Source organism: Astyanax mexicanus, chromosome 1 (assembly GCF_023375975.1).
Source record: "Astyanax mexicanus isolate ESR-SI-001 chromosome 1, AstMex3_surface, whole genome shotgun sequence".
Classification (NCBI taxonomy): Eukaryota; Metazoa; Chordata; class Actinopteri; order Characiformes; family Acestrorhamphidae; genus Astyanax; species Astyanax mexicanus.
Genome location: NC_064408.1, coordinates 76,009,599 through 76,031,749, shown reverse-complemented (window position 1 = coordinate 76,031,749; position 22,151 = coordinate 76,009,599). Strand labels below are relative to the sequence as shown.

Sequence of the window (22,151 nt, the reverse complement as noted above, 5' to 3'; positions counted from 1 at the left end):
AGCTTTTACTGCTCCCAGTGCAAAAATCTCCTGAAATTCATGTTTTACTTTTTATTTCTATGTAAAACAATTTTCTAACTGTATGTTTTTAGACAAATTTGACTACCTTAAACAGGACTGTCAAAATGTTTTTGCAGGCCCTGAATATGGACCTTTATATCTTTGTCTGCATAACAGTATTTCTGGGACCTTAAAATAATCTAAACTTTTACACTATACTTGTCTGAACTGCCAAAGAATGCTAAATAAATTAATTTAGTACCTTTTCTAGTACTTTTGTAATTTATTTAGTACCTTCCTAGTACAATCAAATTCCTTATTAATTTTCTAGTACCTTTGTAATGCATGTAGTACCTTTCTAGTACTTTTGTAATTCATTTAGTACCTTTCTAGTACTTTTTTGTCATTCATTCAGTTCATTTCTAGTATTCTTGTAATTCATTCAGTACTTTTCTAGTACTTTTGTCAATAATATAGTACCTATCTAGTACTTTTGTAATTGATTCAGTACCTTTGTAGTACTTTTGTATTTCATCCAGTACATTTCTAGTACTTTTGTAATGTATTTAGTACCTTAGTAGATTCAAATTAATCCAATACCTTTCTAAAACTTTTATAATTTATTTCGTACATTTCTATCCATAATCAGAAAACGTTATTAAGCAGTCGTTTCTCAACACCTCCCGATAGTAATTAATGTAGTACCTTTCTTGTACTTTTGTAATTCATTCAGTACTTTTCTAGTACTTTTGTAAATAATGTAGTACCTTTATAGTACATGTCATTCATTTAGTACCTTTCTAGAACTTTATTATCTCCACCTGATCCATTATCAGAAAAATAACGTTTGCAATCAAGAGCCTTTCTCAACACCTCGTGATGTCTTTAGTGAGTCACTGAACTGTAGGTTAACTCGCTGGTTGATGGTTATAAACTACATTTCCACTGAGGACCGAGCAGAAGAATATCAGATCAGTGGAGAAATAAAAATAGCTCAGATATGAGTGATCTCCCCGGCTGAATTTATCCTGTTATGTAAGACACTGTGCAGAGATCAGAGTGGTGAGGAATGGCGGTGTGAAGGTCGGCGGGGTGTGTGGTGTGATGACTGCAGCAGCAGTGATTTTACAGTAGTTTTATACTGAGTGAGAGAGTAGAGTGAGTGAGTGTCTGTAGCCTGGAGCCGAGTCTAAAACACTGAATAGTTATGGCTGATAGGAGCACGGAGGTGCTTTAAAACTCCGGCTAAACTAAACTACAGTATTCCCGGATGTACGGCTAGTCTACGGAGCTGAACTGTTTTTTGACTTTACCGTTCCACCTTAAATAGTACAGCAGCGCCTTTGCAGTACCTGGAGCCGCCAGAGAGAAACTGCAGTGGTATTTAAGGTGGAACGGGGAATTCCGGCAGCTAAGTGTTCACTCCAGCCTCGTGGCTAGTGTTTGGGTATTTTCCGTTCATACACTTTCTGTTAGACTGCGGGGTCCTCTCTGTTCTTTACTCTCTCGTTTCACTGTGAACATGGAGGTTTTACTGTCTCCTACGGTCTCAGCCGCCATGTCCAGATGTTGTTGGCGGCGTCCGCGCTGCTGCTGCTAATCCGGCGGATAGTATCTCTGCAGCTCCACTGAAGCGCAGAGATTAACTCTAGAGACGCTCAGATTCAGATTCGGCCCCGCCGCCATGCAGCTGCTCCGCCGCCGCCGCGCCGTCCTCCTCCTGCTCCTCTCTCTGCTCCTGGCGGACTGCTCGGAGGAACCTCCGCGGGACGGACAGTACGGTGAGTTTCTCAGGACTGTTCAATCCGGATTATTCAGGGTTTAAACACAACAAACTTAACCTGCTGCTAAATTCAGCTCTGACCTCCTCTCCTCTGTGTTTATTACACTCTCCTAACAACAGTTCCTGTCTCTAATTCACTAATAAAGGAGGTTTAACACCCAGGGGAGAGCAGGAGGAATAAGTCTGCTGTGTTGAACGTGACTTTAAACTTTATACATATAGACATGAATATGTCTTACTACTGTAAACCGTAAACAACACCCTGACTCTGTGCCTCCATATATGTAGATATGTATTTATGTATAGAATGGAATGTAAATATATAGCTAGCTATGTAAGCTAGATAATCACAGGAACGCACATATGCAGGCTTTGGCATTCCTGGTCAAATGACATGTTAATTTTGTTTTAAGTTTAAATAAGTAAGCAAATCTTCATCTGCAGGAAATTTAAAACATATAACTCACAGCTCTGGAAAAAATTTAAATACCACTTCAGTTTCTGTTTCAGTTCCTCTGATTTTGCTATTTATAGGTAAATGTTTGAGTAAAATGAACATTGTTGTTTTATACTATAAACTACAGACAACATTTCTCCCAAATTACAAATAAAAATATTGTCATTTAAAACATTTATTTGCAGAAAATTAGAAATTAATATTTGGTGGAATAACTCTGTTTTTTAATGACAGTTTTCATGCATCTTGGCATGTTCTCCTCCACCAGTCTTACACACTGATTGTGGATAACTTTATGCCACTCCTGGTGCAAAAATCCAAGCAGTTCAGCTTTGTTTGATGGCTTGTGATCATCCATCTTCCTCCTGATTATATTCCAGAGGTTCTCAATTTGGTATAATCAAAGAAACTTATAATTTTTAAGTGGTCTTTTATTTTCCTTCATAGCTGTATGTATATATGTGTTTATGAATAGAATGGAATGTAAATATATAGCTAGCTATGTAGATAATCATATCAGATAAACATATACAGGCTTTGACATTACTGGTCAAATGACACATGTTAATTTTGTTTAAGTTGAAACAAGTGAGCAAATTTTCATCTGCAGAAAATCTGAAACACTTTTGTAGAACCAATTTGTATTTATGCTATGAATTTGAAATAAAATAATAATAATAATAATAATAATAATAAAAATCCATCCATTCATTCTTTCAACCTTCTTATATGCCTCTTCCTAGTTAAGTTTATTGGGGGATATAAAATTATTATTTATAATATAAATAATATAATTATCAATATCAATAATTATTGTTGATTGTTGCAGTGTACCAAATTATGTTACTATACATTAGTGTGCAAAAGTGCATTGTTTTATTAAGTAAACTACAATTACAAGAACCAGATAAGGTCATTGTACATCTTGTACTTATACACATAAAGGCTCTTTATACTCTGAACTTGTGTGTATGATGTGGTTGGACAGGTGCTTTTATTTTTAACTGAATTTATAAACACTTTTAAAGATGTGGATGGATTTGGTTGGATAAACAAACATTAAGTTAGACACAGGTCTGTGTGTCTGCCCTCCACTATATGCCATATTGAAGGCTTTCTAGCGGTGCTATGAACTCCAGAATCAGTGCTGTCTTGTTGCCCTGCGGTGGACAGCAGATCAGCTCTCTGTGGTGCTTCAGCTTCTATCTTTTATTCACTTAGATCACCTCAGCGCCATCCTGACAAATTTTGATGTGCTGAACCTGTCCAGCCTACAGCAGCACTCTGTCCGTAAGCGAGATGTGGAAACACACACACATGCGGAGAGACTGCTCAGCTTCACTGCCTTACAGAAGTAAGTGTGTGTCATCCATTCATATTTTTTGTATTTGAGTCTTTGTGTTTTTGAGTGTGCATAGAGCTTTCAGGTAAACTGTATTAAAGATACAATATTTTTCACGTCTAACTTAAAGTAACAGCTTTATTATGATGCTGCACTTTGTGATTGCAAGATTAAAAAAATGACAGTAACACACATTTACAGAGAATGTCAGTGCATAAGTTTAGGTCTTTCCTCAATCTTTTAAACCACTGCCAAGCAGAGCTATATCTATGCTAAATCTAACAACACCAGCTTCACCAATGGTACCAAATATGATATGAGGATCATCTAGGTTGCCTAACTGTCTATCAACAAATATTAAATTATATCAGCATTGTATTATTTATACACAAAATCACAATTTATTTACAGTATCTTACTCTTTATCCATCCACGTTTTTCTTACCTGATGGTTGTAAAATATGCGATACTGCCATCTATATTAAAGATGCAACAGCATTATTATTTCCATAAATTGATCTACCAATTAAGAGTAGTGTGTGTGTGTGTTGAATAACTTGCATATGTGATTAAACATGTTTAAGGACATTATATTAAAAATATACTGTGAAATATATCTTGTGACCATTTCATCTGGAATTGTGTAGCATGGCTTTGTGTTTGAAGTTTGAAGGCACATACAAATGTGTAGCAAGTGTGCGAGATTGCTATAATCATAATTTCTGAATGAGCAACATTATTTGTTTTCTGTCTTTTTTCTGTTTGCAGGCACTTCAGACTTTATCTTGCGACCAACACTGAACTTTTCACAGATGACTTCAATACTCTGGTCATTGGGGAGGATGGCACACATGAAGTTTATGAGGTCCAGAGAGAGAACTTCTTCACGGGCCACGTCATTGGTAGAGTTTCACTATAACTGGTGTAAAGAATAGAATAAATTATGAGTTTCGTTTGCTCCTCTACACAGATTGCTTTTCAAGTATACACTATATGTTCAATGTTTCTGGAATTGCTCCTAATAAATGCATTCAGCTAAATTAGGTTGCAAGTATTGCCAAAGAATAGATCTCTGGGGCTGATAAATATGAACCTAGTGCCAAGTCTGGGCTAGAGGGGTGTAAAGCTCCCAAGTATTGAGCTGTGGAGCAGTGGAACTGTGTTCTCTAAAATAATTGGTCTCTATCCAAAACGTTAGAGAAGTTGAGTTTGAAATGAGGTGGAGATCATCAGCAAAATCAAGTTGATTGCCTTTCCTGCATTCAACAGTAGAGACAGTTACTCCAACAAAACTCTTTTAATAACCTTTGATTTCTGAAGAACAATTAATAAACAGATGTCCTAATACTTTTGTGTCTATAGTGTAGCCTCCAGTATTCTTAAAATCCACACATTTAAAAAAATAGACATACATAAGAATGCTTGGTGTATGGCACCATGAGCCATATGCAGTGGACATGTTATCTATGGAATCAGATTTGTGCCAAAATTATCAAACAAAACACAAGGAAGCAAAAAAAAATCTCAAAAGTAAAACTTAAGCCAGGCGGACACTGTGCGATTTTAGCCCGATTTTAAGCCCGATCTGGTCGGATGCGACTGAATTTCATGATTGGGCCGAATTTTAGCTTGATCGTGCGTCGTTTGTCGTGCAGTGTGAGAGGGGAAGCGATGTCCGATTAATTGCCCATAGGAGCTGCGAATGAGCAGTCGGACGCGACCAGGGATTTCTGACATGCCAGAAATTTTGGTCGCTTGTCTCACAGTGTGAGCTGTTTTGCGGGCCGATTTCTTAACGTCACGACCTGTTTTCCCAAAAATCTGCACAGTAACTATAAATAATTATTAGTCATATTTATTTCTGTCAGTTATAAGGATTTATATTTATGTTCGGTACACAGACTTATAGCTTAATATAGCAGACACAGGCATTCTGCTGTTTAAGAATTTCAACAGATGCTTATTCTCAGTCAATAGCTGGAGTTTTTGAAAAGAAAAATTAAAAGAGAAAATATCTTTGACAAACATAAATTTATTTTATTTCACTTTGCTATTATATCTGAAAAATAAAGCACATTGTCAGCCTCTGGTGCTGCCCGTCAATTATATAAAACTTAAAACATGCACAGAAATATAAAGCTATATTTTATAATTCGTTTCTTTTCGCCAGGGCAAATTTATTAAAATTATAAATATGTTAATTTATTAATTAAAATCTCGTCCAGTGCTCCAGAATATTAGCCACGCAAAGCCAGCTTAGTGCAGCGCGTGGCATTGCGCGCGGCATTGCCCGCATAATAACCTCTGTCTTCTAAAATAAACGTTTTAATAAATAAGGTCGGAGAAGTGTAGTAAAATTAGTGCTATTAAACTTACTAAAGCTAATAAATGTACTGATAATTAATCAAGATAAATCAGACAAAATGCGCTGCGCCTCTCTCTCGCTCTCTTTCGCAGCGCGGAGCTGAATTCAGCGCGAGGCTACAGGAACTCAGTTCAGTTGAATAAAAATAAGTAAGGGCCTGTAAGTACAAGCAAAGGACCTGTAAGTAAATATAGTCAAATATAAAGTATAGTTTGAGGTTTTGGTGAGCTGTTTTCATGATTTGAAACTGAAACTAACTGAAACTTTGATTATTCTGCAGAAAGCCTGGGTTATTTTAAACGAATTTTTAATGAGTTTATATTTTATATTTTTTATTATCTTCTTTTATTAATCAAATCATTAAATATATATCTTCATAAGATATATTTTTTTTCCCTTTTATGTCAATTTTTATGATCTTTTTTTAAGGTCCTATTTTTCCTTTTTTACGTATATATTTTATTCGTCTATAATAAATGTCAGTTTTTATTCCTATTTTTTATATATATTATTAATCCCTTTTAAACTGTTAATGCTCAGCGGCACTGTAAATGAGGGTCCCTATCCAGTGTGAATAACCTATTGCTTGTTTAATATTCAGTGTTGCAAAACCAGTTTTTACATAAACAATAAACAGAATAAAAAATAAAATTATTTTATTTTATTTAAGCTGCTGGTGTTTCTTTCGCAGCCTGACGCGCAGTCATTTTTCTATGCGCTCTCCTTCTGTAAAACGGACAACCCGTAGAGTCCACGTCGCCTCAGCCACCTGCGAGTCCATGTACGTCTCTTCCGTGGACTTTCAGCGCACAACAGGGCACAAATAAGCAAAGCTAAGCGCTTTCTTTTGCAAGGCGTTGTGTTGAAGCGAGAGTTTGTACGCAAAGAAAGCTCCGCCTACGGGCTGCGTTTAGACATGCAGTGTAAGCTCCCCCGTCGCAGCAGGTCAGTCGGACCGTACAGTGTGTGCAGATGAATCGCAGGCGTTGTTCATACACGACAAACGATTCAAACGTGCTGTTTGAGCTCTCCAGAACGCATCCGATTAAAAAAATCGCACAGTGTCCGCCTGGCTTTAGTATCTGTAAGAAAGTAAACTTTACTGAAGCAAAAAACTTCACCTTAAAATGAAAAATATATTACTTGCAAAACAATGATTTGCTTACAGGTCTCTCGGATTGTATCTCGCCGATCAGGTTTTTGCTCTCAGATTCAGCTTTGTGGTTATGCTTCCAGCTCTCTTGTCTCTTGTTACTCTCTCAGATATTCTCGTTTTTGATTTGCGATTTAAAAAGTTTTGTTTGACAATTTTGGCACAAATCTGATTCCATAGTTTTCATGCATTGTGTATTTACAGGTGAGGAAAACTCGCGTGTGCAGGCTCACATCAATAACAATGACTTCACTGCCCACATCCTGACTGATGAAGCCGAGTACAATATAGAGGTTAGTAATGCACGCAACAGCTACTGCCATCTCTTTCTTCCTGTTTCTGGTCTGGGTCAGTCACATGTCTGCTTAGAAGAATTGTCATTCAAGATTTAGGCAAGATGTTTTCTTATAATTATTTTATTAACTCAGTTTTCTGGGACATAGCTTACTATTTTGCCAGTTTATAATAATGATTTTCTTTAAAGGCCCCTATAAACAGAACTAGCAGTTAGCTAATGATAGATCTTCCAGTGATAGGGTCAGTGCTTCAAGTGTTTATTTTTACTACCAGATAAACTACTTTACTTAAAATCGATGACAAATCAGTCACTGCAAACCAAGATGCTTACTTGGCTACTTGACAGTGTTTTACATTGTGATACTGGTAAGTCCTAAACAAAGAAGTGGAACTGACTCAGTCTGCTAAGATAAATGTCAAAGAGTATGGATAAATACGAATTAATTCAAATATCCTTCCTGTTAAATTAATGAGTCTTCCTAGTGGTATGAAGTGATGGTGTATGAAGTAATAATTTGAAAGAGTGTAATAAACTGTCAGTAAAAGCACATACCATGAATACAAAGTTTTGAACAGAAAAGAACAGAAAAATGTATGTGCTGATGGGTATTGATTTTCATTAAGCTGTGAACGAATGTGTGGTTGTTTTGTGTTTCTTGCTGTATGTGTGTGCGTGTGTGTGTTTGTGTAGCCTATGTGGAGGTTTATTGAGGGACCGCAAGATGACCGTTTGCTGGTGTACCGCTCAGAGGACATCCGGAATGTGAGCCGGCTAGCTGCTCCTAAAGTGTGTGGTTACATCAATGCAGAGGCAACTCAGCTCCTACCCGATGGTGTCCGTGCAGGCACAGCACTGGAAGAAGAAGAGGAAGAAGAAGAAGTGGAAAGTGAGTGGTTTGGTGATATTTGAGAGTGTATCAGAGGGTATTTTATGTAATATTTAGTTTAAAACACCCAGTGTGTACCTCTCTTTGTTTTACTGCTGTCTCCAATGGTTGAGAATAAGCAACTATTAGTTTGGCGTTTCATGGTTTGGTTCTTAGTTTTACACTGGAGTTGCACGGCTAATGTAGTTAACATGTAATAGAAGCTTTCATCACATCACGTAAACCGCAGGCCTAATTCATCACACAGTTAATAAGTCTTCACAAATAGACTTATTTGTGTGGTATTGGACACTGTCAGTGTTGTGCGTGAACGAGTTCAAAAGAACGCGTTCATTGAACACACTAATTTTTTCGTGAACATTGAACTGAACGCAACACATTTTTTAATAAAGAACTTGAACGTGAATTTTATTGAAAATTTTTTTTAGTTCACATTATGTGTCATGAATGGCAGACATCACTGTAAATGAACGTTGGCTAGTTAATAACATACTGGCTTCCGCACAATGTTACCCGTGATGAATCACGGAGGGCTGGAGCACAGAGCGCGAGGGCACGAGAGATAGAGAGAGAGAGGGAGAGAGAGAGATGCAGAGAGAGAGGGGAAGAGAGAGAGGGAGAGAGATACAGAGAGAGAGAGAGAGGGAGAGAGAGATACAGAGAGAGAGAGAGAGGGAGAGAGAGATACAGAGAGAGAGATACAGAGAGAGAGAGAGAGAGACCAATGACGGGAGTGAGAAAAATCGCTGCAATTAAAAAAAAATGGCTAGTGGAATTGGCTAGTGGCACGGAGACAGACATCGATTCTCCTTATGAACATTTTCATCACCTGGTAAGAAACCCACAATTGCAGTGTCATGAGCAAATGTCTACAATGAGCAGTTTCAAAGAACGTATAGTGGTTTCTAGCTTGTAGTGTGAAAAAAAGTATTTATTTGAATATCTCACAAAAAAAGTAAAATAAACTGAACTTTGAACTAGTTCAGAATTAAAATTGTGAACTTTGAACGTGAACTGTTCACATTGAGCATGTATGAACTGAACTTGAACTAGTTCAAAAAAGCTGTGAACTGGCACAAGACAGTATGGACAATTGTGAGTACAAATCAATGGTCTACGTAAAAGAGTCAAAATCCATGAGTGCAAATCCAAGTTGCGTCTCTAAGAGGGTGAAGGCTAGCTGGTGACTTTTAACTCTGCGTTCACACTGGCAGGCGCCAGCCAGGTCTCTTGTCTCCTGTGGGTGTGTTTGAGGCTGTTCACACTGTCCCGAGTGGGCATGTATCAGGTTGGCCTGGCAGGGTAGCATGTTAGCAAGCTATCTATCGAGCTATACTAAGCTTTATTTTTCTCCATATTGCCCTATATTAATGCAAATCATAACTATAAGCCTCTTTGCTACCTTCAGAACCACACTCTGGGTATATGAATAAAGTACAATAGGAGCAAAAAGTTTGCAGGACAGAAGATGGGGAACTTGGACTTTCTTGTCTGTGATTGGTCCGAAGAATTTCTTTAGCCAGTTGGTATAGAATGTCCCTTCACCACGTCCTAATTAAAGTTGAAAAGATTTATTAAAATTAGCGTATTCTGCTTTTGTCGGATTGTATTGTAGTATTGAATGGAACTCCATCGTTGCAGATAACTCAGTTCCACTGCTCCACAGATCAATGCTAAACGGAGCTTTATGCTTTATGTGCAGTGCAAAAAGGTTCATGTTTATCTGCTCCGGGAAGCAATACTTTTTAGCAATAAGAGTTAGGACACTCTGTGTCAGCAATGGGTTCATATTCATTACAAGGGGTGTCCACAAACATTCAGACAGATGTACGATTCTATTTCTGCTCAAGTTTGACTGGAGTAAGCCTCACACTCATTATTCAGCTCTCTGTTCTGTATATGTGTGTGTGTGTGCACAGTGGGTTCCCATCTTCATTTTGATGCTTCATTATTCATGGAGGCTTAATTAGAGCCGGCTATAAAGGCACAGGGAACTAATGGTGTGTCCATAAGGTGGGGGCTGCACAGGGGGTAGTGCAGGCCTAGAAAAGGGTTGTGTTTACAGTTCTTAAAGGCTAATGAGCTGATGTACTTCCATCATACCCTCCTCAGCGGGAGTGTAGCAAGAATGCTGCAATTTGGTAGCAGAATATTTGATGATCTGTGGTTTTTCAGATGTGTTTAACCATTACATCTTCCCTAATGGCAAGGAAATCATGCTTGTAATTTTAGAATCAAATGTAGTTTTTCATCTGTAGTATTGTAGTTACTGTTCTTGGCAATTGGCAGAAAAATAGGAGGAACTCCCAGCCTTTTGGTGGGCCTTGTGTATTGTTGAATTCTTTGAAATAAAAATCTTTGGCCCAAGCTGCACAAAATGCAAGACAATTATGAATACAGAACCCTTACTGGGGGAATTCCGACAATATTTCTAAGGTCCGATAAGACTCATGTAAGATCATACAGAGGGGAGAAGTTGTTTATAGCATAAGTTTTTGCATACAGTTCTGTATTTTACTAAATTTACTGCGGTAAAAATTTATTGGTATCCATTACAAGATTATTTCTTACAAAATATAAAAAAATCAGTCAAATAAAATATTTTCATTTATATATTTTAACTTTAAAATTAAAAACATATATTGTCAAAATCTCAGCTTGTTCTGGTGAGCCCAATATCGTTTCTCATCTCATGAGATGATTGTCTCATCACAACCGTAATGAGTACTAATAATCACAAATGATGGCTGATGTATTTGTCTTTCCAGTCAGAGATCATTGTTTGTTTGCTTCTTTAAATGCTTGGAGCTTTTAAGCAGAATTTCACGCTGAGTCTTAAATCATGAATCAGAGTGAAGAAAACTTATTTTAAACTAAACAGAAAAAAAATAGAAATTCTGTATGTCAATTTCATGGCTCAATATTTATTGATAAATTACAAGTGCCCAACCCTAATATCTACCAGTAATCTACTTGATAATTACTGACTCAAACCTATTTTCTTTTTTTTTCTTCTGGCTTCTTTCTACAGGGCACCTGAGAGAGAAAAGGCAGGTAGTGGATCACAGTAAGAACACCTGCCCCCTGCTGCTGGTGGCAGACTATCGCTTCTTCAGAAACATGGGTCGCAGAGAGGAGAGCACCACCATCAACTACTTAGTTAATGAACATTTACTTTATTAGTTTCAGATTAGCATTTTTTATGTTAAAGTTTTTTTTTATGTTCACAATACTCAATTCTACATATATTATCGATACTTGTAAACTAGGACATGAAAGGAATATATTTTATTTAGACCAATTAACAACCTAATAACAACATGGTAATTTACATACTAAATGTATCAGCAGCATTTTTTTAAAGGCTACAACATGAACCCTGATACAATTGGCCAATGTTAATTTTTATGTAAAGTTAATTATACTTCTCCTATTTCAGATTAATTCTTAATGTTTTTGCAAGGCTTCAATTAATGTACTCGTGTTTGTATAATAAACAGTTATAAACTTTCATAGCCTCATTTTGGCCATATGGCTCAGACTTCTTCTGGATGGAGAATAAAAGTGCTCTTGCAGTTATTTCTATTTCGCTGATGTTCTGCTGTGATTCTCCAGATCGAACTAATTGACCGAGTGGATGACATCTATAGAAACACGTCTTGGGACGAGGAGTTCAAGGGCTACGGTGTTCAGATCCAGCAGGTGTGTAAAGACTAGTGCTATACTGGGCTTACATTGAATAATCAGAATGTGTGGTTGTGGTGTGGGTATTATGTGTTACTTTAAGGCGAATTTTAACCTGTTCTTTTTGGCTCTGCAGATTATAGTAAACAAAGATCCCACTCCAGTGGAACCAGGAAAGGCTCACTTCAACATGAAGGGAAGTCCAACAAAAGATGTGTGGGATGTGAAAAAACTGCTGGAGGTGAGGCAGAATTTTCAGCATTAAGTCATAAATTATATATACTTGTACAGAATACCAAATTTATAACAGATACTATATGTTTTCTGGAGTGACTCCATAGATGTGTAGAACCTGTTACTGCAGCAAAAGGAAAAAACAACCTATTACCTTTATTTTTTAATGAAATTCTTCTGGAAGTTGTATTGTATGCATTTTAAAATATGAAAGATTTTGATAAGTAGATGTTTTTCTACAGCAATTCAGCATTGACATTGCTGCCAACGCTTCCAAAGTGTGCCTGGCTCACCTGTTCACATACCAGGACTTTGATGAGGGCACACTGGGACTTGCCTACGTCGCTCCAGCTAAAGATGGTGCCCCTGGAGGCCTCTGCTCTAAGGGTACCACATTCTCATGATGTTTTGCTTGCACAGTAACTGAGAGGGCTACTGAATAAAGAGTCCTACTAATCATTTCTGATATTTCTCATTTATTTTTAAGTGGTGTAACTCTTATAGTGATTACATTTGGTTATGCTTTTTTAGAAAGTAAATAAGTGCATTATATACTCTCTAAATTCACTGCAATTCATAGTTTAGAATATTCAATATTTTAATAAAGTTCAGAGTGTATCTCTATAACTACACTGAATATACACAGAAATGACAAAATAATACAGTATGCTATTAAAATATCAGTTTTCATTAGCATACGTTCATTTAAGAAATATTATTACTGTGGTTAATAACTGATTCTGCTATTCAAAAACCAAGTTCACCCTCAGATTAATCTATCATGATTTATTTCTGTTGTATACCAACCCAGATATTCATTATGCACTGACGCTAAAACTGTAAGGTTGAAATATTTAGGTATGTTGCTTAATATGTTCTCTTTTTGTACTCCTTTCTGTTTGTTGTTTAGAGTGTCCTCAGTCATCAAGTGACCGCCAAGCCATTTACCTGAACACAGGTTTAACCAGCACCAAGAATTATGGGAAAACTATTCTGACTAAAGTGAGTTAATGTGTGTTCTGTGGATGATTATACACAATATATCACACATTTCTGTTTGTTTACAATGGCTGTGGTTATTAAACACATTTTCATTTTTAATAATAAAATCTGCAGTTGATCAGGAAGAAATTGTTTTTCATTTTTGCCCCTTTTTTATTTTCTGGTACTTTAAATGTAGCTTTACATTGTGAGAGACTTTCTTGGTGCTCCAGAATAACTTCTTGTATAAACTAAATATATATACTTTTCATATAAGAAGGTTTTTTTTCCTTCCTCTGTAAATTTTTCCATTTTGGTGATACAGTGATTTTTGTGTCATTGATGACATCAAAACCAAAAATATATTAAAAAATAATAAATATTAAAATCAATGAATTTATAAACTCTCTGTCTGATCAGGAAGCTGATTTGGTAACAACTCATGAACTTGGGCACAACTTTGGGGCTGTCCACGACCCAGATGATGTTCCATACTGTGCCCCCAGTGAGGACCAAGGGGGTAAATACGTCATGTACCCTATCGCTGTGAGTGGAGATCACTCCAATAATAAGGTACATGTTTCTCTAATTCACTGTTACTTCATTGTAGCATTGAAAAGATGGTTTTAATATATTTCATCATCAGGCCTGTGTTTACCACTGTTTGATAGTAATTCTTCTCCTGTTTTTGTTCACAGCTGTTTTCCAACTGCAGTAAGATCTCCATAGTGAAAAGGCTGAGGCACAAGGGTCCGTCCTGTTTTAAGGAGCGGAACAGTAAAGTGTGTGGGAATTCACGGGTGGAAGAGGGTGAGGAGTGTGACCCTGGGCTGCTCCACCTCAGCACAGACCCGTGCTGCACCGCTGACTGCAAGCTGCGCCCAGGAAAGCTGTGCAGGTAGAGCGCCCTTGTGTGGCTGCAACACAGAACGCACAACAGAGCGCTGTGCTTAGTAAACTGGCTAAACCATTAGAAATTACACAGTGGAAATATATGTTATATTGTTTCCTAATCTTTAGATTATAAAATAGTACTTTAGTTTAAGGTCAATAAACAAATTACATAAAATAACATTTTATCAGTTATATATCCTATAAATAGTTGTATACTAACTGTATATAAAATAGCATCATGAAGCTTAGCTATATGGCGAGATTATGTATATATTATATATACAGTATGCAGTATACAGTACTGTGAAAATCTGAATAGGAAATCATCTTATCTGTTGTTATTTTAAAAAAATAATATTAGAATAAATGGCAATAAAATAATACAGAAAAAAATAATTGTTTACATAACAGTATTGAAACGTCTGCAGAGCTTTCCTCATGAGACTCTAGTATTATTTATAGTTATCATTTAACACCTGGTTTAGTAAATGCTTAAGTGTTGTTTAACCAGAAGAGCTAATGGAATTGAGCATATCCATTGGAGTGTTGGCTGGGGACCCCATCCAGAAAAAAGAGAAGAACTTTGTTTTTTCAAACATGTTCATAATATATCAACTAGTATCTTTTAAATGAGATTTATGTTACTACTTACTGTATTTATGTTTACCTGTATTAATTCTAATGCGATTTGGAACTTTTACAAGAAAACACTTCTATTATTACTGAGATAAATGCTTGCATGTGCTGAGGTGCCTAAATCAGGTCGTCCCTGACTCTCTCTCTTTCTCTCTCTCTCTCTCTTTCCCTCTCTCTTTCTTTCTTTTTCTCTCTCTCTATCTCTCTCTTTCTCTTTGTCTCTCTCTCTCTCAGTGACAGGAACAGTGCGTGCTGCAAAAACTGCGTGTATGAAAAGAAGGGTAAGCAGTGCCAGGAGCAGATCAATGCCACCTGTAAGGGGGAATCGTACTGCACAGGTAAGACTGAACTACAGACATTACTTATATTATAATATATGTAATAATATATGTAATATATGTTATTGCAGTGGTATTGATGCATGAAAGTGTATGTATAAGTAAAGGTTATAATTTTTTTTCTTTTTATGAAACCAGTCATGTGTTTAAGCCAGAACAGAACATGACCCTATCCCAAAAGTGTAAATGTAGGGTTGTTTGTAAAGTTGGAAAATGTTCATGTCTAGAATTCTTTAAACTTTACTTCCCTTTCTAAGACTTTTTGTCCTGTTTTTATAGGTACAAGTAGTAAATGCCCACCTCCAGAGAACCTCCTTGACAAGACCACCTGTGTGGACAGTGGTCAATGTATGAATGGCGTGTGTATACCATTCTGCGAGGCTTTTTTGAAACTACAGTCTTGTGCCTGCAATGGTGCGTTTTACAGCTTTATTTTTTTTCAGCTTACTCCATAGACATACTTTTTCAAGCTGTAACAGTAACAGTTATTTTCTCTATTGATATCTATTATTTTCTCTAACAACCACAAAATCATAATACATGTAATAACATCTTGTCTACTGTATGCATGATATATTTTGAGTATATTATAATGGTACTAAAGGTACCATCATCACATATATCACATTATGCATATTTATTCATTCTATAAATACAGAAATGGTTGTAAATTATTTGGTAACTGTTTAGTTTATGGTATCTTGTGAAGTCCCACAGGAGTTTATTTAGGGATATATAACATCTATAACTACATAAATTAATTATGTAGATCATTATAAAACTGATGAAGTATGACTGCATTTACAGGGTCTACCCTGCTAAATTGTTTACTTAAACACATAAACCCACTCTTGTTAAATCTCTTTTCCTTAAATCTCCTTCCTGTGAAACAGAGACTGATAACTCTTGTAAGGTGTGCTGCCGCAACAGAGCAGGAGCATGCTCTCCTTACCAAGACGATCGCGGTAAATTCCTCTACCTCCGGAAAGGGAAACCCTGCACCGTGGGCTTCTGTGATGGAGGCGTGAGTAAATTTGCATCAGCATAATCTACATACATAAACATTTCACACATATAGGCATCTCCAGAGAGCTGAATTTAGACTTGAAAAGAGTTGTCCCCAAACTTGTACCTGGAGATCTACCTCACCCTGAAGACTTAGGCTCTGTTCTCTGCACCTTTCTTGATGATTTTGTTGCTGTATTCAGACATCCATCATTTAGTAAACCGCATGTTAGGTTTGGCCTAGGGGTGAATCTGCAATATGATAGATCTCGAGTTGGATGGTTGGTGTTAACAGCCTGGAGATACTGTTGTGTTTTTGTTATAAATGAAATTTACATTTTACAGTTTATATTTGTATGTTCCAAGGGTAGGTATATAATTTAATAGATTATAATTGATTACAAATTGTATTATATTTGTTGCATTGTAATTACTTGTGTACAAGAAACAAGACAATGTCATAAGTATAGACAACAGCTATTTTATCAGTTGTAAAACTGTAATTATCAGTCAAATCATAAAATATGTCTCTATTTCAACTTCGAAAACATAGTGTGGATTGATTTTAACGTTTAAAATCTGCAGTTCTTGACTTTAAAGAGAAAACTAAGGCACTGACATTCATGCTGTCTGAAGGTTTTATGTGCATTCTTCTTGCAGGGTAAATGCATGAAACAGGTGCAGGATGTGATTGAAAGGTTGTGGGACTTCATTGACAAGCTAAACATCAACACTTTTGGTGAGTCCTTCGTGCAACACAGATATGCACCGTTCACAATTAATTGCAATAATGCACTTTATAGAGATCAGAGGTGAGAGGAGTTTTTTCTTTCCTCAGGAAAGTTCCTGGCTGATAATATAGTGGGGTCAGTGGTGGCCTTTTCTCTGGTCTTCTGGATCCCTCTCAGTATTTTGGTGCACTGCATGGTAAGTTTTACCCATATATGTATTTTTTTCTCTCTGTATGAAACAGTTCTCTGAACTAATTCTGGGTAAATTATTGTACATAATTTCTGATTGTGTATTTTCGTTAACTGTCCATAGGACAAGAAGCTTGACCAGCAGTATGAACTGAATACTAGATCACTCTTTTACCCAAGTGTAAGTACTAGTCTTTCTAACTGTGTACTGTGTACAGTGTGGAGTCTCGCAACCTCAGGGTTTAGGATCCTTCAGCGGCTTGTAGTTGTGCATAAACCTACTATTGTTTTTTTTTGTTTTTGATTAAAATAGTTTTTGATTTTAGTAAATGTGACTACTTAATGCAGCAAACAAAAAATGACCATTTGCAGTTCTGTACAGCCTATAAAATGTTTTGAAACTCTGTTGTGCATAATAATTTGAAACACGGCATTTTGAGTTTTTTTTTTTAAATACTGTTATCATTAGGAGGGTTGTTCAGTAATATTGGATTTATTCTTAAAGGGTCATGACTTGAAATGACACTAACTGTGATGTGCATTGACCATTTAGGAATATATGAGATAATAATACAATAAATTGGAACATGTACAGTACTGCTCAAAATAATAGCAGTGCCTCAAGAGCAGCGAGATAAATCACTGTTTTTGTTAAAATTTCAACCTCTACACCACAAGTAAGTTTTTGGAGGGTATAATAAGGGCATAGAAAACTAACAAACCCAACAGGCCACCCATGCATACTGCAGATTCTGTGAAATTGAATGATTAACTGAAAGGGGTGTGTTCAAATAAATAGCAGTGGTGAGTTCAATTAGGGAGGCCGTCAATTAGGGAGGGCATTAGGTGTTAACAGGTGATCCTTATTTAAGGAGCAAGGCAACTAACATGCTGGCTGTGCATTTGTCCTGAAAAAACAAGAAAAATGGGTCGTTCAAGACACTGTTCTAAAGACGAGAGTTTTTTAATCAAGAAACTAATAAAAGAGGGGAAAACCTATAAAGAAGTACAGAAAGTGATTGGCTGTTCAGCTAAAATGATCTCCAATGCTTTGAAATGGGAAGAAAAAACAGAAAAACGCAGAAGAAAAAGAAAAACAACTCCTCGAATGGATAGGAGAATAGCCAAACTGGTAAAGGCTCAGCCAATGATCAGCTCCAAGAGGATCAAGGAAGACCTTCAGTTGACTGTGAGTACTGGTACAATCAGAAGACGTCTTGGTGAAATCAACCTACCAGCAAGAAGCCCCCGCAAAGTCCCACTGTTAAATAAAAGACATGTGCAGAAGCGGTTAGAATTCGCCAAAAAACACATTGAGTGGCCTGAGAACAAATGGCGTAACATTTTGTGGACTGCAAGGTTCTTCTTCTTTTTGGGTCCAAGGGTCACAGACAGTACGTCAAATGTCCTGCAAACACAGAATACAAGCCACAGTACTCAGTGAAGACGGTTAAGCATGGTGGTGGAAGCATCATGATATGGGGATGTTTCTCCTACTACGTTGTTGGTCCTATTTAATGCATACCAGGGATCATGGATCAATTTGAGTACATTAGGATATTGGAAGAAGTCATGCTGCCATATGCAGAAGAGGAAATGCCTTTGAGGTGGACCTCAAATGACCCAAAACATACCAGCAAGCGAGCAAAAGCATGGTTCCAGATGAACATGATTCGACTGATGGAGTGGCTAGCACAATCCCCGGACCTTAATCCCATAGTAAACTTGTGGGCTGACATAAAAAATGCAGCACATTTTTAGGCAAACCAAGAAATGCAGGGGAATTGTGGAATATAGTACAATTAATTGGCCTTGGCTGCAATACCTGTTGACCGTTGTCAGAAATTGGTTGACTCCATGCACCACAGATGTGAAGCAGTTATCAGAAACTGTGGTTTTGCAACAAAATATTAGTTTAGGATATTCAGCCAAGTTGACTTATTAAGAATTTATTAGTTTGTGCAGTACATTTTTGAGTTTCCAAGAAAAGATGTCAACGCTGCTATTTTTTTGAACATTACATTTCTGACTTTCTGTGAAATATCATTATTATTATTTGAGTTTTAATTACTTTTCCCAATTGTCCTGCTTTGGAATAGAATGTGCTATGTCCCCAATGCATTTATGTTCATTAAAGTACAATTTGTTAGAAGAACTTTGACATTTACTCATTTACTCATTTACTCAGACACTGCTATTATTTTGAGCACAACTGTATATATTTGTAATCATAGTTTGAGCCTATGAGGGACAGTGTTAAAAAATATGTCTGTCTCTGTAAAACTCTTATGCATCTGACAGTATGTGTGTGTGATTTTACGTTGTTAGAATGCAGAGTTGCTGAGCAGTCTGGAGTCGGCCTCGGTGCGCATCTTCAAGCCTCCCTCTGCCTCGGCTCTCTCCGCTGTTCCTCGCTTTCAGCCTACTGGTCCACTACAAACCAGCACCCCTCCCGTCCAGCTGCCTGCCCCCAACCTGACCCCTACTGCCCCAATCCTGCTGCCCAACATGGAGCCGCTCCGCATGGCCACCATCCAGGAGGACGCCAGCTACGACTCTCACCTGGACGAACAGGCACTGGCGGAGGAGTTCCCCAGCCCCAGCTCGGGTGCACGCTCTTTTGAGGACCTGACCAGCCCAGAGAAGGTTTTGTCTTATAGAATGACGAGACACCGGGGCAGCAAGGAGACTGAGTGCTGAATTTGTCAAACGCCATGTTTGGTCCGGCCAAAAATGGACAAAATTTTTCACTTCCCCTAAATGTATTTGATCAAGCAATACATGTTTGGTGTAAAAAGTCTGCTTCTTAAATTTTGCACTGCATCAGTTAGCAATGTGTAAACTGCAGGTCTAAATAATCACTCTCGTCTCAAAACAGGTCAAGTCCTTATGACAAGTCTGTATGACAATCTGTAATGTGTAAAAAGGGACAAATGGAAAAGCTGTGTGAGAGTGAACGTATTAAAGCTGGAGGAGAAACAGAACCAGCAGTGCTTGCATAAGTAAAGCGTAGGCTGGTGGTTATGTAAGGCCATTACAGTCTATAGTATGCTCCTGGAATTCTACACGAGCGTACTGTAGAGTTTAATGCTCATATTTATGTAATGTTCAGTTTAATGCAAAATATTAATGAATAGTAGAAAATAGAAGGAGCTATATTTTGAATTTAGTGCAGGGATTCCTAACCTTTTTCACTGTGCAACTCACACTCCTTTTACAGAAACAGATGATTGCCAGTACTTCTTTCTAAAATTGCAAGATAATAATAGTTAATAATAGTCGAGGGGAAGAGTCATAGAGCCAGTCTGATTCAGCGAAAAGACATTCCTGGATAATATCCGGATAATGTCAGATTCTCTGCACATTTTGCAGAAGAAACACCCCCAGGGGCTGTCAGGACCGCATTGAGGTGACGTTCCCCAGGTTAGGAACCCCTAATCTAGGGATAATCACTGCGCACACTAGATCATACCAGATCCACGCACATTTGACCCAGCTTTATTGTTATTAAGGCTAATAAAAGTAATCACGTTTACAGGTCTGTTCATCCGTTGGGATCTGAACAGGCATCCAGCATAGGGAGTCTTTTACTGTGGAGAGCATTTAGCTCAATTGTACTTTTAGTACTTTTGTATGCGTATTTACTAATGCAGTGTTGGGAATTTTTATGTGTATGTATGTTGGGCCACACTCCAGACTTTGTTGGTACCTTCTAGCTTTTCTACAAAGACTAAATGTTTCGCCAAATATCAGCAGTGTTAAGGCCAAAATTTTGTTTTCAGTTCAGGTTAAGATTAGAGTTAGTGGGAGCGGTTATTAGTTCAGCCCCTGTCGGTTCTGGACCTTTTCCTGGAGAGCTTTAATAAAAATAATCTTGTTCCATTAGACAGTAAATAAACGTTTTAAACTGATAATCAACACCATTGGGAGTGTAAAAATATATATATATTTTTACAGATTTACAGATTATTTTGACCTTGAGCTTTTAAGGAAGAATATGGTATTAGTGGGAGATATAACAGTATTCTTAGGTTCAGTGGTGTACCTGTGCGTACAACAGGTATTTGGGATCTTTATGTTCAACAGTAATTTTAAACCCACCAGCATTTTCTCTCTTTTCTTATCATTTGTAAGTTTTCTTTTTTTTTTATTATTGCAAGACAATCGTATACATTTCTTCATTCAGGTTTAAGGAGTTGGGATTAATAACTACACAAAGACCTGCGTGAATGGATAACCTGGCTATTTGCCATTTGAAAATACCACTATCAGCAACTACTGTCAAGAAACAGCTTTATTCAGGAAGAGTTTTGATGCAGTTTTAAACAATGTACTGAAACAGGACAGCGAAGTGCCTTTTTGTATACATATATAGTGTTTTATTCTTATGCTGCCTGTTTTGTGTGAATATTTTTTATCTTTAGGACTTTTTTTCTTTACACCTGGTCACTTCATGTGTCTTCAGTATCATGATCATATTTAAATAAAGCCAAACCAAGTAAAATAGCAAACAGACGTACAATTCCCATCACTCAAACCACTTCAGAAGGTGGTTGGAGATGATTTTGAGCTGTGGTAGCAGTGTAAACATTTCTATTCACCAACCAAAACCCCGCCCAGTACAACTAAAACACCATAATTGCAGGACAAAAAGCAAAAATTGTAATAATTGCAGTACAAAAAGCCAATTTGCATATTCCATTCCATACAGCAACTGAACTGATGGTCTGACTGATGCATGTGAATAAAACAGGACACAATCCTGGTATACATCACATGAAGTGACCAGAAGTAAACAGGTACTAAATGTTCTAAAAGCACCATCCAATCTCTAGCAGTAGAATCAACATGGACATATCCACATTACCCAGATCTTTGTGATGTACTTGAATGTAGTAGATATAAATGGGCATCGTTCTGTGTTCAAGTTAAACCATTTCTTAACCATTTCTGTTTCTGAAACACTGTTAGGCTGTGGTTTTAGTGCATTTCTTTGTGTTTTGTTTGTGATCTTATTCTGATGTGATGAATAATGTTTGGGTGACTGGGGTATTAAGACTGTACGCAATAATGTACAAGTTTGAATGAATTAACATCTCTTTAACTGGGATGGTGTTTTATTTCTAATAATAAATCAGATTTACTCTGAACATTCTGTATGTGTATACAATATTG

General features: G+C 37.1%; 1 protein-coding gene across 1 annotated transcript; it reads left to right on the top strand.

Annotated features, from left to right (window-relative positions):
- Positions 1–955: 955 nt before the first annotated feature.
- adam17b (ADAM metallopeptidase domain 17b) lies at positions 956–22,126 on the top strand. The gene is made up of 19 exons (XM_007235252.3): positions 956–1,781; positions 3,462–3,594; positions 4,351–4,484; positions 7,305–7,393; positions 8,089–8,284; positions 11,316–11,443; positions 11,900–11,986; positions 12,105–12,209; positions 12,445–12,589; positions 13,113–13,204; positions 13,604–13,756; positions 13,882–14,081; positions 14,948–15,051; positions 15,331–15,465; positions 15,945–16,075; positions 16,717–16,795; positions 16,895–16,983; positions 17,101–17,157; positions 19,305–22,126. The coding sequence occupies exons 1-19, from the start codon at positions 1,685–1,687 to the stop codon at positions 19,674–19,676; spliced, it is 2,526 nt and encodes an 841-aa protein (XP_007235314.3). The 5' UTR covers positions 956–1,684; the 3' UTR covers positions 19,677–22,126.
- The last annotated feature ends 25 nt before the right edge of the window (positions 22,127–22,151 follow it).